This window comes from Gavialis gangeticus, unplaced genomic scaffold, assembly GCF_001723915.1.
Source record: "Gavialis gangeticus isolate Ggan-Ray unplaced genomic scaffold, GavGan_comp1, whole genome shotgun sequence".
Classification (NCBI taxonomy): domain Eukaryota; kingdom Metazoa; phylum Chordata; order Crocodylia; family Gavialidae; genus Gavialis; species Gavialis gangeticus.
The window spans coordinates 1,135,126-1,152,106 of NW_017729022.1; the positions used below are offsets into that span (position 1 = coordinate 1,135,126).

Sequence of the window (16,981 nt, forward strand, 5' to 3'; positions counted from 1 at the left end):
TGCATCCACAGATGCATCTCAAGCAGGTCCAAGGAGGTGATCCTCCCCCTCTATGCGGCACTGGTCAGGCCGCAGTTGGAGTACTGCATCCAGTTCTGGGCACCGCACTTCAGGAGGGATGTGGCCAGCATGGAGAGGGTGGAGGGCCACTCCCATGATCTGGCAACAGCAGGGGAGACCCTACAAGGAGAGGCTAAGGGACTTGAACCTGTTCAACCTCCACAAGAGAAAGCTGAGTAGGGATCTAATGGCCTGTTACAAACTAGTCCGAGGGGACCAGCAGGCACTGGGGGAGTCCCTGTTCCCCCGACCACTACCAGGAGTGACTAGAAATAATGGTCACAAGCTGGCAGAGGGAAAATTCAGACTAGACATCAGGAGGCGCTACTTCACTGTCAGGGCGGCTAGGATCTGGAAACAACTTCCAAGAGAAGTGGTGCTAGCTCCTACCATGGGGGTCTTTAAGAGAAGGCTAGATGTACACCTTGCCGGGGTCGTTTGACCCCAATACGTTTTCCTGCCATGGCAGGGGGTCAGACTAGATGATCTGTTCAGGTTCCTTCCGACCCTACCAACTATGAAACTATGAAATGGATGTAGCTCTGATTGAAGTTAATAGTGAGGAGCATTTGGTTTTATAGACCAAATTCTGTCATCAGATATATCTGTTGTAGCAGAGGCTGGGGCCAAGCCCCTGCTATACCCCCCCAGAGCCAGCTGTGCTGCTGGGAAACTTATCTGGATGGGTCCAGACAAGTGGCGTGTCCCCAGTGCACTGGGAAGGTCTGGGGAAAACCCAGGAAACAGGCAGGCACCTGGGGCATGAAAACATGTGCCCCAGGGAGCCTGCACTGATTGGCCCAAAAAGAAGACCACAGAGTTTAAAGAAGGAGCATTGACAACCCAGTGAGATCAGGAGCTGTGAGGACCCAGGGAGAAGGGATCTCCATTGGCCAAAACTTCATGAGTTGTCAAGACTTGGACGAGCCATGAGTGGGCATCAACCATGCCCTCCCAGAGAGATAAGTGACAGCAGATGGTGGGGGTCATCCCAGCCAACCCCTAGAGCTGGGGCCATGCAGGATGGCTGGTAGGAATGGGGTGGGGAAAGGAAGCATATGGGGAACGGGGTGGGGAAAGGACCCGCCAAGAGGAGTGGAGCTTAGAGGGAAACTGAGGTGGCCAGAGCAAAGAAGAAATTTGCATGGTACACCAAGGAGAAGAAAAGCAGGGCCTTAGCCAGCTGGTGAGAGCCTAGCTGAGCCATCAAGGCCAAGAAGAAGCAAGAGTGATCTTTTTTTTTGGAGAAAAATTAGAAACCCTGGGGACTGTGACTAGGAAATTCCTCCTTGATTTACTTTCTCTGTATCAATGAAGGGACGCTGGGGAGAAGGCTCTCCAGAGGGCTTGATTTATGGTTAAACAGGGCTAGGTCCTGCACCTGGGCTCCTCAGAACAACTAAGGCTGTGCAGCCTGAAGCAAGGCTGGGAAGAGGTGAGAAAGAGTTAAATATATGAATCCAGAGATAACTCCAGGAATTTTGAGTTGCACAAAGGGAAACAGAGACAACAACTGAAAGAGAGAGAAGAGAGAAGGCAGACACAGAATAACCCTATTAACTAAGTGCAAAGAGAGTCAGCCAGAGGAAGCAAGTGTCAAGGAACTGCGGATTAAAGAACCTGACCAAACCCAAGAAGAGACTTTACTAGGCATTCCCCACCTCAAGACCAACAGGGAATATCTATCATCAGCCTCAGAGGAAAGGGGCAGGGTATAGGGGACGTGGAACCCTGTGGAAGAACAGTGATCCTGGCAGACTGATATCCACACAGAGAATCATCCATTCTCCTGAATATAATTTTACCATCAGGGTGTGGCAGGCAAGTGCGGAGGCAAGGTGAAGGTCAGTGAAATTCCAGCATGACAGTGGGGTGGAAGTTCACACTTGCTCATACCTGTGCAACCCTTTTAACATCTATATTATTTCAACAAAAAGTAGCATTTACCTCTATATTTCTAGTGTTTACACCTGCTACTGCTTTGCTCCTTTTGAAAATAATGTGACCTATGTGACCTATGCTCTATGACACTTTTTTTCTTCATTGCATGAACCTAGAGATAATTATTTGAGTAAGTATATTAGTGATAGAATTTATCATGAAAATAATACTTTATCATTTTAATTGCTATAATATACTAAAGTCATGAAAGATGCCAATAATGTGTTATTGGTCAAACTATATATATACACATGAGTGTTTCAGAAATTAACATAATTTCAACATAAAATCATTTTGTGTGCAATCAGTGGGAAACTACACAGCAGGAGGGAACACTGATGGCAGCACTGTTGAACGTACCCATTTATGCCTATCTAGAGATATTAAATTATGGCAAATAAAGTGATCTAGTATTATTTTCTTCTTGAAATGAATGATTATGACTCAAATGATTATCTAGGTTTATGAAATACAGAAAAAACTTGATATAGAATATAGGGCACATAACTGCGTATGTGTGTGTACGTACTGTTCTATACACACACACGTGCACACACACACACACACACACACACACTTATAAAACCAAATACTTTTTAGGTAATGGTTGTACTTATATTTGATTAATGTGAATTCATTACACATTTTATCTACTGTAGAGTAGTGATGTCTTTTAAATTAATAGCAGTGGTATTCATAACTTTGTTTGCGGCTATCTGCTGGAATCAGATACTTTACTTCATCAGGCTAGTCTGTGAAAGGGACGCTCTCAGAGAATGATAAAAATCTAATAATACTCTTTAGAAGTGATGCAATGTGACTGATTGGTAAGGTCAAGAAAAATCTTATTTGCGATGCCCTTATTGTTACATGATTTGACATGACATTTTTACCTTGAAATTGGTTTTAGCAATTGAAGAATATGATGGTTTAGTTTTCAAGAAATATTGGATTGAGAATCTATAAGGAAAAACCTGTAATTCAATTTATTGCCTACTCAATTAAGATACTGCCTATCAGGCAGCACCTTTAACTTTTATTTAATTAGGCTTTAAAATACATTTACTTTAAAAGCTAAAGCTGTATCTTTTTCTGACTGCAATTCTCAGCTGAAAAATATATAGACAAAAATTATGCCAAAAATGTGGAGTGTTTCACAAGAATAAGCAAATAATACACTCAGCAGGGAATAATAACCCTTCACACAATGCATGTGACTCACCACTTAAAGGTATGTATTCTTGCTTCATTCATAAAATATGACCCCTGAGGCAATTAATTCAAACGTGACCTACAGAACCTGATTCCCAATTTGATTTTTTCACCTGACACAACAACAGAAAAAATGTGGAGGAAGATCTTCAAGCTTTAAGGGGTCACCCAGCAGCTGACCCAGGTAAGATGGGGCAAATATGGTTTGTGTTACAGGATCTGAGGCAGTCAGAAGTGGTGGAGGGGATATTTTCACCTCGCATACAAAGTTTTAAATCTTGGCATTTTCCAATGAGTGAAAGATAGATGAAATGTAGGGCAAATTGGAAGTCTTCTAAACTATCTCTGCTGTGTATCTCAGAGTCTACAGTGATTTCTCAGTGACCCGTTGAAGAAGGAAATGATAAGTAGGGATAAGAATGCAGTGGCTGGATTGGGGAAGTGCAGCCTCCCATTTCAGACTGTTCTTACTAGCTGAAAAGAAGATAAAGGTTACTTTACTGAGCCTGTGGATCCTGAGGATTTGTCACAGAATGCCAGTGCTACAGTTCAGGCCCATGCACTAGTCAATATTAATGATTCAGTGACCTTTGCCCTTCTTTCTGTTCTATTCATCTTTTGGATAAAATAGAGAAGAAATGTGGCCATTTGACATGGCACATACTTCCAGTCTGTCAGATATATGGACCATAACATAGACTAGGTTCTCTCTGGTTCCTCCTTTCACATGCATAGGCACACTCCAAGCCACACACACGTACAAGTTCAGGCATACTCCAAACCTGTAAGCAAGCCAGTGAGACTCCTCTGGAGATGTCTTCAGTGAACATTTTCAGGCATGTCAGACACCAAGGGCTCATGAGTGTGTGCAGAGAGATGACCAAAACAGACGCACTGCCTTACTTTTGATGTCTGGAGCTTGCTTGCAGGTTGAGTGGGTGTAATGTGCCCAAGTCCCTGGTACTGAGACTTGCTGCTGCCGCAGTGTAGAGAAGCCCTTAGACATTTTAAAGGTGGAACAGGATCTAGTCTTGTATCTTAAAGGCTGTGGAGGTGTGGGACTCTTTGCATAAAAAAGTATTTCCTAATTTTATATCCACAGACATCTTGGGACTTTCTTAAACAGAAAAGTTTAAGAGGTGGAAATAGAAATCCAAATTAATGGATGCACTGGTCCATCTGTAGTAAAGGATTCCCATATGACCACTTGCTTGCTATTAGGAAATCAATGCAAACTACAGGCTTTCAAAGAGTAAATATTGACCTCAAATGCTTAGGGAATAGAAGATATACAATAGCAAGACCTAGAGCAGAGGCTACAGGGATTTTGTTTTCTGAACAAAAATTCAAAATTCCTTTGGAGATGCCAAAGGTTAGACTGTATAAAGCTATCGCAAGGGTGGAGTAGGAAGAGAAAAGAGGCAGTGACTTGCCCCACCAAGTGGCCATAAGACAGCGAAAGGGCATATTTATATTCTGCAGAAAATCCCACCATTTGAGAATGGATTTTGTTCCTTACTGGAATGGAATGAGAAACATCCCTTTGAACAGAAATTTCCAAAAGCTTTGATCTGGAAACATTAAAACACTGTAAATCAATAATGTTGAATCATATTTTTAATAATGCTGAAAAGTTAATTTCAAGAAGATAAAATGTATATTATAGAATATTAAATATATATACAAGCACACTATCAAAATTAATATTTTAATATGGTTTAATCTGAAATGAAATGAATCATAATGAAAAAGTTGAAACTAGACATTTAATCATAATGGAATGTTTCAATATTATTGAACTGAAGCAAGAAAGTCAAAGTAATTTATTTAAACATGTAGAAAAAAATGCTGAAGTTGACGCACTCCAATGAAACTACATTCTCTAATGGAAAACTGTTCCAAGTCACATTTTGTGACCAGGTCTAATACTAACCTCTTCAAAGGATTGAGAAGAACAGCCCTTTAAGAAGCATGCTTTAAGAGACACATAGACAAATTGGAGCAAATCCAGAGGAGAGTAAAAAGAATAAGAGGTTTGGAAAACATGACCTATGTGGAAAGGTTGAAGGAACTGGTTTTGTTTAGTCTAGAAAAAAGAAGAGAAGAACATGGTAACAGCCTTTCAGCATGCGAGAGGTAACAACAAAGATGGTGATCAATTGTTCTTCGTGATCCCTGAGGGAAGAAGAAGAATAAATTGGCTTCATTTGCTGAAAGAAAATTTAGATGTAATACAAGGAAAAACTTTCTACCTATGAGGTAGAGTTAAGCAGCTGGAGAGGCATCTCTCTAAAGGAGGGAATTGGGGAGGTTGTGGGTTCTTGTTTGCAAGAAGTTTTTAAGGACAAGTTAGACAAATATGCCAGAGATGGCCTAAGTACCCTTTCTCTGCTGCACAAGGTGATGGGGGTTAGATAATCTATTGAGGCCCCTTCAGCTCTACCTGACTTTTTTAAACCTTTTCCCATCATGGTGTGGAGTTATTGAAGGAGTTATTTGGGGACAGAGGCTTGTGGGGAAGCAAATAGCAGCAACACTCCATCTTGGCTGCCACAGAAACACAGGAAGTCAGGGGTCCCCAGAGGCAGTGCAGAGGAATAGGACCACTGCCTGGATACTTTTAGGCTCCAGTTTATCCTTTAAAGAGACCCACCTTTTATAGCAGACAAACCTATTTATGGGCAGACCTGATCCTACATGTCCTTGTACCACATACACTTTTGATGCCAGAAATAAATTATGCTGAACAGTACCAAAGATAATTTTGATTATCGTTGCCCCCATTATTTTTTAGAGGCAGGTCAAGGCAAGAGAGGTAATTCTTCACAGACAGAAGAGGGGAGTAAGCTACTGTTTAAAACAGACAGATTGTTCCCTAGTATTCAAAGAATCTTGTGAAGGAGAGGACTCTATGGCCATGTGTAGACAAAATGAGGGGCATGTGTGCATGACACTTTAAAGCAGGTTAAATGCTTTTACACTGCTTTAATGGAGTTTGTGTTTGCACGCATTGGCAGTGTACTGTGCAGTAATTCCAGCTGATGTTGCAAATTCAGCGGTGTAATGCACCTTAAATGACTCGGGGCGCAGCAAACTAAAACTCTTCTGAGGAGTTTTTGTTTGCTGCCCTACAGCCATGGAGGGAAGCACTGGGCTTCATGCAGCTCCACGGCTCTGCAGGCAGCCCGTGCAGGCAGCCTGGCAGCAGCCCAGCAAAGCAGGCTCTGCCCAAGAAAAGCGGTGAGCCTGATCTTTTTTTTCCCACCCCCTTGGAGCCTGCCTGCCTGCATGGGCTGTGCGGGGGCCCGGTGCTTCCCTCTGTGGCTGCAGTGCCCCCTGGAGACCACCTGAGTGTCTGTGGGTGGGTGCTGCTGGGGAGGGGGAGGGTGCTGTGGCTGCCATGGAGGGAAGCACCAGCCCCCCCTGCAGCCCAGGGACCACTCTGCCCGCCAGCATCTCACCCTCCCCTCCCCACTGCCAGAGAGGCAGATAAGTTTGGGTGTGTGCATGACAAGGGGGTTTAAAGGGCCCTAAATTCAAGTGGTATTTTTAAAAACCCACTGCTTCAATTTAGGGCCCCCGCTTCATCTACACACACCCTACAGTTCTATCTGATCATTCTCTCAGGTGTTACTAAATGCAGTGAACAGAAGTCCCCCTGAGATCTGTATGGAGCTTGAGAGAGCTGCCAAATTCAGGTATCTTATTTATCTATCTTATTTTGAAAAATAGAATTTTACTCAATGTTTTCTTTATACTTTTAAGAAAATCTGAACCAGGTAAAAATCTGAATTCCTAACACACCCCAGATTCTTTCTGAAATCAGTGAGAATTTTAATAAGCAAGGGATTCAAGATAAGCCCTGAAGTGATTTTACATGTGCTCACAAGTAAAAAGAAAGAATGTGAACAAGCAAGAATGTGAACAATCTTACTTCATTTTGAAAGGAAGAAACCCCAAGCACCCAGTCTCAACACATAACACAGCAATTGATTTCAGCAACGAGCTCCTACTTTACAGGTTCAACTTTTTCCCTATAAATACTCACACCTGGAGTTCTGCATTCATACTGAATGATGAGTGCAGCTGGAAGCACTGCCTTAATGTTACTAGTCGTACCCCAAATTCACTGTAGTGCGTTTGTTTGCAGGTCAAAACTGTACGCACAAAATTAAGAGTCCCAGGTTAGGGCTGGCTAAAATAAACAGTACAAAATACCACGATATTTTTTAGCATTAGTTCGAACACAATGAACACTATGAACCTGAGTCTATATGCCTGGATATTACTTGTTAATAACTGAACTACTTAAAAACATCTTGTTTTTGTACTGTAACTGACTTTTTAAAACTTATACTGTTTTATACATTTTAATTTTTACAAAGTTTTATTTTAAAATTATACAAATTTGTGATGTTATTTTTATTCATACTTATTATGAAATCTTTTTTTATTAAATAGTGCTCTGCAATTTAAAGTGCATAGTATCAACATTCAAGTATACAGTCCTTGACAATGAAGTGAAGTGAAGGCTTGCAGTTGACTTCGACAGTAGCACAAACTGGCCTTAAAATTTCTTAAATAAAAGGACTCCGCCCAATATTATTTCTCCTTGCAAGAATCCCTTATACCAACCTTTACATGTTATCTTCATTGTTATGGCTAAATTATTATTTGTTTTTAATTTTCAAAGTATCACTGATCTTTGCTGCGTGCAGGGGAACCATCATAATGACATTTTCATCCTGTCTTATCTGGTTCTTAGTGAAGTCGACAGAAAAACTTCTACTCAGGGCCTCAAGGTACAAGTTGAAAACAAGCACTTTTGACCAAAGAGAACAGAGATATTCAGAATATATTGAGATTAAATTTTACCATCCCAGAGACTGACTTACCACAGTGAAGTTCTTCCCTAGCTTAGGTACAGTGATTACCATCTGAGGAAAACACACGGAATTCAGGTTGATTCCATGAGCTGTGATTGTACTTCCACCGCTGGTGAGAATTAAAAATAATTATTTCAGTAACTGTATTTTCTATAAAGAGCCATATAATCAAATACACTGTAGATTAAACAACAGTCTAAAAGTAAAATAAAAACATGAAGGGTGAGTTTCAAATAAAAGTTGCGGTGTCTCTTAAAGTATTATTCTGAGAATTAAGTTCTCTTTGCCTTGGATGTAAAAATCAAAGAGACAGAAAGAAACATACAATAAATACATTTTTTTCAGAGAGCAGAAAATAAAAGGAGATGTGCAACTGAAGGAGGATACAAAGGAATCCCAAGTATTTCTAACCTATTTAAATCACTGCTTTTAAAGGTATCAAAAATATTTCCTTTTCATTTTTGACTTCTTTGCAAGGACAGATAGTCTGTGTTAGAGGTAATACAATTATGTAATTTTAAAACATATCTATATAATGCTATTTCTCTGTCTCTCTCTATATATAGATATATACAAATATCTCTCTATATGGATATATGTATATATATAGATATATGTATGTATATACACACAATCACACACATATACATATCAATATGTACCATATGTTATAGCTCTTTTCTTTCATCCAGAATAACCATAAAAATTATACCTGACTATTATGCAGAGTTGACGTTTATAAATGGGACTCCAAAGAATCTTGACTTCTGTGCTCAAAATATTTTTGTGCATGAAATAAAATATAAGACAGTATTTTTATGGCATTTTACCCTTGTAGCCTTCCCTTTGGTTACTTAATATCTTGTAGGATTTTGTAAGCAACTACTGTTCAAGTTCTACATCTGCAGAAATTGCCTTATACTTAAAGCTGCTTTTTTTTACATCAAATCTGAAAATGTGGGATCATCTTAAATTTAGGGACAACTTATAATCAGAGCAATATGGTACATATACAAGTTGCTGTGCTCTTTTAAAATTAATCTGCTGTTCTATTGAATTTGCATGTTAAGATGACATGTACATTAATCACTGGAATGTCTAAATATAGCATGCAAGGTGCATTTTGCAATTACAATAGATGCATCTCAGCTGGACATTATAGGTACACTCAACAACAGTGAGGAGTCAAATCACATTAAAAATTGACAAAAAATTCTCCCATTCATCTTTGAAAGGAAATGATCTGCCCTCTGCAACCGGACCATAATAGAAGCAATTGGCATGGCAGATAGAGATAAAAATGCAATTTCTTTTGATAGATTACTGTACAACAGTGTCATTCTTCTCTCTCATTTCTATGAGAAACTTTTACTTACCTAAGAAAAGATTTGGTTGGATAGATTTTTAAAACAATGGGGTCTTCTCTGTATGTAAAATGATCTTTAGTTTTTCGAATAGCTAAGTCAATTTCCATTTTAACAGGATATTCTGATGGAATTTTTTGTGCAGGAGTATAACATTCTACAATGGTATCAGATACCCTGAAATGAAAGTACAGAAAAAAGTCATGGAACTTGTAATGTGACATGAGCACACTGCAGGGTAGGGGCCTGGACAACTAAATATTAGAGGATGAAGGAATGTCATTTATGTTAAATATTTTTTACATTGTAGTTATCCTTGTCTTTCCAGCCTATCCCTGGTGAGAAGAAACTGAAATATCAGTCTTGCAGACTGGCTATATCAGTGGTTCTCAAATTGTGGCTGGAGGGCTACAAGTGACCCAGTCATCACACTGTTGTGGTCCATATGACATTCTGTTAAATGGATACACAGGAAGTAAGTTGTGTGGGTGGGGCCCACATAACACATTGAGAGCTGAAAGTATGGCCCACTATGGCAAATAGGTGAGAACCACTGGGCTACATGAAGCACAGCTGGAATTTTGTTTTCAGAAAATATCAGCAGGGAGGTGAAACTGACTCTTGCAGGTAACAAATTTAGAATCAGTGTGCACCTCACTCATCCCCCATCCCCCATCTAATAAATAAATAAATATAATTTAGTAGAACAACTGCAAGTAAAGAACTGGGGAAAAGGGCCATACTACTACACTCCATAGCAGAGGCATAACAAGTTGCCTGGGTGTCTGGGGCAGCTGCAATACATAGAGTCACCAGTGACTTCTGTCTGCAGCTGTGTGTAGTTGCAGAGGCAGCTGCTATTTCCTGCCCTTCCTTGCCCCCCAAAATTGGTGCCTGGGGCTGCTGCCTCAGTTGCTCTGTCATCTTTACACTACTGCCTCTTCTCTAGGAAGGTAGGAGACCTAGGTTTATGTTGTTTTTCAAAGGAGGCAGAGTGAGGATTTGCAAAAAAAATTCCCACTTCCCAGCTGAGTGCCCTTAACAACGAGCTATTGGGCAAAATGATTTACGAACACCAGCCAGCTCCAAAAAGTCTGTCTTTTCCCTAATCCAGTACATGTGCTTGGAGCTCGTCTACTGAATTAGGTCCCATGGTAAACATAGGCAAGGAACGCCTGGGGTAAGAAGGTGCCATAGTTTAGGTGTGACGCCAGACTGTGCACTGTGGTTATGTACATGTTCCCTGGCAGAAATGTAGACACCTAGGAACTTAAGTTATCTCTGGTGTTAGATGGCTCCTGAACTGGGTTTCTGAGTATCACAGTGGTGCCTAAAGTTTGGAATTAGGCACCTCAGTCTTGCAGATATAGAGATCTTAAATGACTTGTCTAAGAGAAGACAAGAAATCAGGGAGCCCAGGGGCAAAATTCACATCCTGATTCTGAGTTCTGTACTTTAACTAGCTGTATTTATTCCTTCATGCTCTCCACAAGTGTGAAATGTTGCCAGTAGGACTCTGTGGAACCATGAAGAGACTCAAAATGTAGACCAATTGCAGGACATTGGGACACTTGCCTAATCCCCTTCTAAGGCACCTACGCAGGACTTACATAGAATTTTGGCATCTGCATTATAAAAAAACACTACAAACTGAGTTCACTCAGTGGTTACAAAACCACTTAAGCACCTAGATTTAGTAAGTGCCTTGACATGGGTCTGTGTGCACTCAGAAGCAATTCAGGCCAGTCATTTCAGTACTTCTTTTTTGAATTAGCTCTGTTGCAATTCAGATCAGTTTGGGAAGGCCTCCCACTTTCCTGCTGAAGCTAGCCAATGGGCAACCAAGATTACAAGATTCCTGGGGCCAGAAGAGCAAGAAAAGAAACCACTTTGGCCAAGTGGTTAGGGCACTCTAGGAGAAGAAAATAGGACTGAATTCTGGCCCTATTGCTGCCATTTTTTTTGTTTTTTAAACAAATGATTAGCAAACATAAAAATATGTAAATACTGCTGGCAGCAAGGGCAAGAACACATACCATGCCAGTATTAGGGCTCCTTAACTTTCCATGTCACAAGTATTTAATCAAACTCAATTCTTTATAAAAAGCAAATACTGTCTTGTGAGTACACTACCTTTCTATGGTGCATTGTTTCCCACCAATAAGAATCCTCCTGTTTTTTCCAGTGGTTAGGTATTTCCCAGCTACAGTTAATAATGTTCCACCAGACTTGGGACCGTAGGTAGGAGAGATATGTGTTATGACCGGATTCTGAGGGGTAAAAATAGGAATTTAGCTTGTTAAATTGTTTCAAGATCTTAAAAACATATTTAAAAAATCCTAACACATTTCACATTCTGAGGCAAAAAATACAGATAAAAAGAGCACAGAAATTGGCATACAGGATTGCACATATGGCCTGTCTACTCCAGTAACCTGCCTCCTGTCTTAATGAATAATGAGGTTAATTCTGGTGCTAAAATTTTAATCATAATGCTTACCACGTAGGAAAATGTATTGAATAGTGATGTGCCATGTCCACTTGAAACACTGCTGGATATATTCAAACTTGTGCTATTTGCAGCAGCAACACTGCACTCCAGCCTTTAAAAATGAAAATCAAGATGGTATTAATTCTTTTCTGGCTTGATTAAAGAAGGACATCCATATATTAACTCAAAATAATAAGTCTTCCCAAGTCACAAATGCTTTAGAAATAACTAGTTGAATGACCTGTGATTCCTTATCATCATGCTAAACTTCATACCACTGTAATGTTTGCATTTAGCCAGAAAAAGCAATGCTTGATATATGAAACATACACTGAAAACATTGAGTATGTGAGTGAAAAACCAAATGTCTCGATTCATGTAAAAATTCTTTTGTTTTTAACATTTTCCTTAGTGCTTAATTTTCTTAGACAACAGAATCATGGAAAGTCGCATATTACTGGGAAAATGAATGAACATATTACCCAGGAATGAATTATAATATATATATATATGATCTCACAGGTAGTCTATTCTTTCTCCTTAAATTCTTTTCTTGCCATAATAAACTTTTAAGGAGACTAGCAATGTCATGATCGTGCAGTCTCTGTCTTAGAGGAAAGAGGGTAATTTCTTGCCTAGCTTTCTAGCTCCTGTTGCTCTATGTGAATAGAGGAGAAATTTATCAAGTAAGACCCATGTGGACAGTGGCTCTCAGTTGAGAAAGAATGTTCATAGCATTTGTGAGGTCCTCAAAGTGCCAAATGGCATCACATCTATCTCGTTTCTACAGAGTTTAAGCCTTTCATCCTCATACCGTTGTTAGCATCTGAGGAACAGGAAAGGTACAGCTGTGAGTCTCCAGCCTACTGATGACAACTATGTTTGTATCCTCCTGTTATCTCCCAGAAGCTTTACAAATTTGAGAGAGAGAGATATGACAAAACTGAGCCTGAGGGATCCTGACCAAGGGAATGTATCATTTTCTGGGATTTCACTAACTGGAACAAGCTGAATTATCCAAGAATCCTTTTACTCCTGCCAAGTAACACAAATGAGGACCAAAAGCTAATGGACAATCATAATAAAGACTACTGAAGGAAAGCTCAGCATTTACTAGGACACTGAACCTCCAGCATGTTCCCAAACAGATTACACTACATGAGAAGCTGATATTGTTACTGTATTATTTTTCTGTCTGAAACCTGAGAATTAAAGAATGGCAGATGCTTCACTTAACAAGTAGAGATTACACAGGAGGTTTACAGATTGTAGGATTACAAGACATTTTAGGTGCTCTTACTTGTTTTTGCTGCTAGCTTTTTCTTCCAAAGTACAAAGCTTCCCTCCAATAAGAATTTCTGTATGTTTTAAGTTAAGTCTATTATTTCTGCTGAATCCAAAGTCCCATCCACATAATGTTAGCCTCGTCCCGCCTTCTAATGGAGCACTGCTTGGAAATATCTATAAGAAAAGAAATATATACATAAATACATACACACACACGCATATAAATACATACACACACACGCATACACACACACACACACACACACACACACACACATACATATATATATTTGGAATAACAGACTTGGTGGGATGGCTCCCATGACTGGAGCACTGTCATGGATGGGTACAAACTGTTCAGGAAGGACAGGCTTTGGAGAAGAGGAGGAGGACTTGCACTTTGTGTAAAAGAGCCATATGATTGCTCAGAGCTCCAGTATGAAACTGGTGATAGGTCTGTTGAAAGTCTCTGGGTTAGGGCCAGAGGGGAGAGCAACAGGGGTGATATTATGGTGGGTGTTTGCTATAGACCAACAGACCAGGAGGAAGTGGTAGATAAGGCTTTCTTCAAACAGCGTAAATTTCCTGATCACATGCCCTGGTTCTCATGGGGGACTTCAATTACTCTGACGTCTGCATGGGCGATTGGTGCCTCCCAAATCTGGGAGGTACCAGCGGGGTATGACTGGGGGCTGGGGGTGGTCCCCCAGCAGCTGGTTGCCGGGTGCACCAGTGTCATGGCTGTGGCAGAAGTGCCACTTCTGCTGCTGACATCCTGCCAACAGAGCCAATTTCAGGCGGGGCATGAGCGCTTTCCGTGCCTCCCTACCAGCTGGAGTGCTCGCTCTCAAGGGGGCACGTGCCCCCCCCCATGCCCCTCTACATGTTGCCTATGGCTGGGAGGGCAATACAGCAGTGCACAGGCAATCCAGGAAGTTTTTGGAGAGTGTTGGGGACAACTTCCTAGTGCAAGTGCCTGAGTGGCCAGCTAGGGACCATGCTCTTCTGGACCTGCTGCTCACAAACAGGGAAGAATAGGTGGGGAATGTAGTAGTGGATGGCAACTTGGGCATCAGTGACCACAGGATGATACAGTTCAGGATCCTGAGGAAAGGAAGGATGGAGAGCAGCAGAGTAAGGACCCTGGACTACAGAAAAGCAGATTTTGACTCACTCAGGGAACTCATGGGCAGGATCCCCTGGGAAGCCAGTCTGAGGGGAAGAGAAGTCCAGGAGAGCTGGTTGTATTTTAAAGAGGCCTGATTAAGAGTGCCAGAACATACCATCCTGATGCACAGGAAGACCAGCAAGTATGACAGAAGACCACCTTGACTTAGCATGGAATTCTCCAGTAAACTAAATCACAAAAAGGAAGCTTATAAGAAGTGGAAACCTGGACAAATAACTAGGGATGAATATAAGAGCACTGAGATGGGATGAGCAGGGGTTAAGTCAGGAAGGCCAAAACGCAATTGGAATTGCAGCTGGCAAGGGATGTGAAGGGTAACAAGAAGGGTTTCTATAAGTATCTTGGTAGCAAGAGGAGGATCAGGGAAAGTGTAGGTCCCTTATGAATAGGGGAGGCAACCTTGTGACAGAGGATGCAGAAAAGGCTAAATTGCTTAATGAATTTTTTGCCTCAGTCTTCACAGGTAAGGTCAGATCCCATACTCTGCACTAGGCAGCACAGTCTGGGGAGGAAGTGAACAGCAAGCAGTGGTGAAAGAACAGATTAGGGACTACAGGTTTCCCTTCCTTCATGCTGTACATGAATTCCTGGAAAACAGCGCATAACTCAAATTTGCATAAAGGGAACCCACTTTACAATGTAACAAATAGGGATATGTTCCAAAATGTTGACTGTACTGACCCCCAGATCCATTTCTACTACTTTTACAAGCTAATTTTGGTACTCACCAACAGCAGACACACAACCACAGGGTACTGTTAGAATGGGGATGGCAACTACAGAAACACATGTCATAGACAACAAGCGAGGAGCACAGATCCACACAGGAGACTATATTTTGGTGTGGGTCACTCCCACAGTGCATCACACAAAGCAGCTGACTGCAGGCTTCCACCACACCAATCACATAAAAGTGAATTTACCTTGCATATAACCAATTTTGGTATAAAAAGGGTCATCGCATAAGAGCAAATTTGCACAGAACCCACATAGAGATGGGAAAACCTGTATTTAGAAAAGCTGGATATATACAAGTCCATGGGGCTGGATGGGATGCATAGAGGGTGCCAAGGGAGTTGGCTGATGTGATTGCAGGGCCACTGGCCATCATCTTTGAAAACTAATGGTGATCAGGAGAGGTCCTGGATGATTGGAAAAGGGCAAACATAGTGCCCATATTTAAGAAAGGGAAAAAGGGGATCTAGGGAATTATAGATCAGTCAGCCTCACCTCAGTCCCTGGAAACATCATGAAGCAGATCCTCAAGGAATCTGTTTCTATGCACTTGGAGGAGAGAAAGGTGATTAGAAACAGTCAGCATGGATTCACGAAGGGCAAGTCATGCCTGACCAACCTGATTGTCTTCTATGATGAGATGACTGGCTCTGTGGATGTGGGGAGACCAGTGGATGAGGTATACTTTGATATTAGCAAGGCTTTTGATAGTCTTACACATCATTCTCACAAGCAAGCTAAGGAAGTGTGGGTTGGATGAATGAACTATAAGGTAGATAGAAAACTGTCTGGAACATCAGGCTCAGAGGGTAATAATCAATAGCTTGTTGTCTAGTTCACAGCTGGTATCAAGTGGAGAGTCCCAGGGGTCAGCCCTGGGGCTGGTTTTGTTCAATATCTTCATCAACAACCTGGAAGATGTCATAGAGTGCACCCTCAGCAAGTCTGCAGATGACACCAAGCTGGGGGGGAGTAGTAGACATGCTGTAGGGTAGGACTAGGATTCAGAGTGGCCTCAACAAATTGGAGGATTGGGCCAAAAATAATGTCATTAGGTTCAACAACGACAAGTGCAAAGTCCTGCACTTAGGACAAATCCCATGCACCAGTACAGGTTGGGGACTGACTGACTGGGCAGCAGCACTGCAGGAAACGACCTGTGGGTTACAGTGGACAATAAGCTGAATATGAGCCAGCAGCATGCCCTTGTTGCCAAGAAGGCTAACAGCATACTGGGCTGCATTGGTAGATGTGTTGCCAGTAAGTCAAGGGACGTGATTCTTCCCCTCTAATCAGCACTGGTGAGGCCACATCTAGAATACTGTGTTCAGTTTGGGCCCTCCACTACAGAAAGGATTTGGACAAATTGGAGAGAGTCCAGCCGAGGGCAACAAAAATGGTGAGGGGTCTGGTCTGAAACATATGACTTGTGAGGAGCAGCTGAGGGAACTGGGCTTATTTAGTCTAGAGAGAAGACTGAGAGGTGATCTGATAGGGGCCTTCAGCTACCTGAAGGGTGGTTCAAAAGAAGATGGAGCTAAGCTAGACTTGAGAGGGTCCAGAGGAGGGCCACTCATATTGTTAGGGGTACGAAAACACTGGAACATGTTACCCAGAGAGGTGGTGGAATCTCCATCCTTGGAGGTTTTTAAGACCTGGCTAGACAAACTTTTGGCTGGGATGATCTAGTTGGGACTGGTTCTGCTTTGAGCAGGGCGTTGGTCTAGATGACCTCATGATGTCCCTTCCAACCATAATTTTCTGTGATTCTATGACACACACACACACACACACGCACACGCACACGCACACGCAC

At 41.6% G+C, this 16,981-nt stretch overlaps 1 protein-coding gene across 2 annotated transcripts in view; it reads right to left on the reverse strand.

Annotated features, from left to right (window-relative positions):
* Nucleotides 1-16,981, reverse strand: part of MET (MET proto-oncogene, receptor tyrosine kinase) — a 114,751-nt gene that overhangs the window by 27,281 nt on the left and 70,489 nt on the right. For both annotated transcript variants that reach the window (XM_019514538.1, XM_019514537.1), the window contains 5 exons: nt 13,255-13,415; nt 11,964-12,066; nt 11,597-11,733; nt 9,476-9,640; nt 8,109-8,208 (listed from right to left, as the gene is read on the reverse strand). In XM_019514538.1, coding sequence (XP_019370083.1) covers nt 8,109-8,208; nt 9,476-9,640; nt 11,597-11,733; nt 11,964-12,066; nt 13,255-13,415 — 666 coding nt within the window. The remainder of the gene's footprint in view (nt 1-8,108; nt 8,209-9,475; nt 9,641-11,596; nt 11,734-11,963; nt 12,067-13,254; nt 13,416-16,981) is intronic.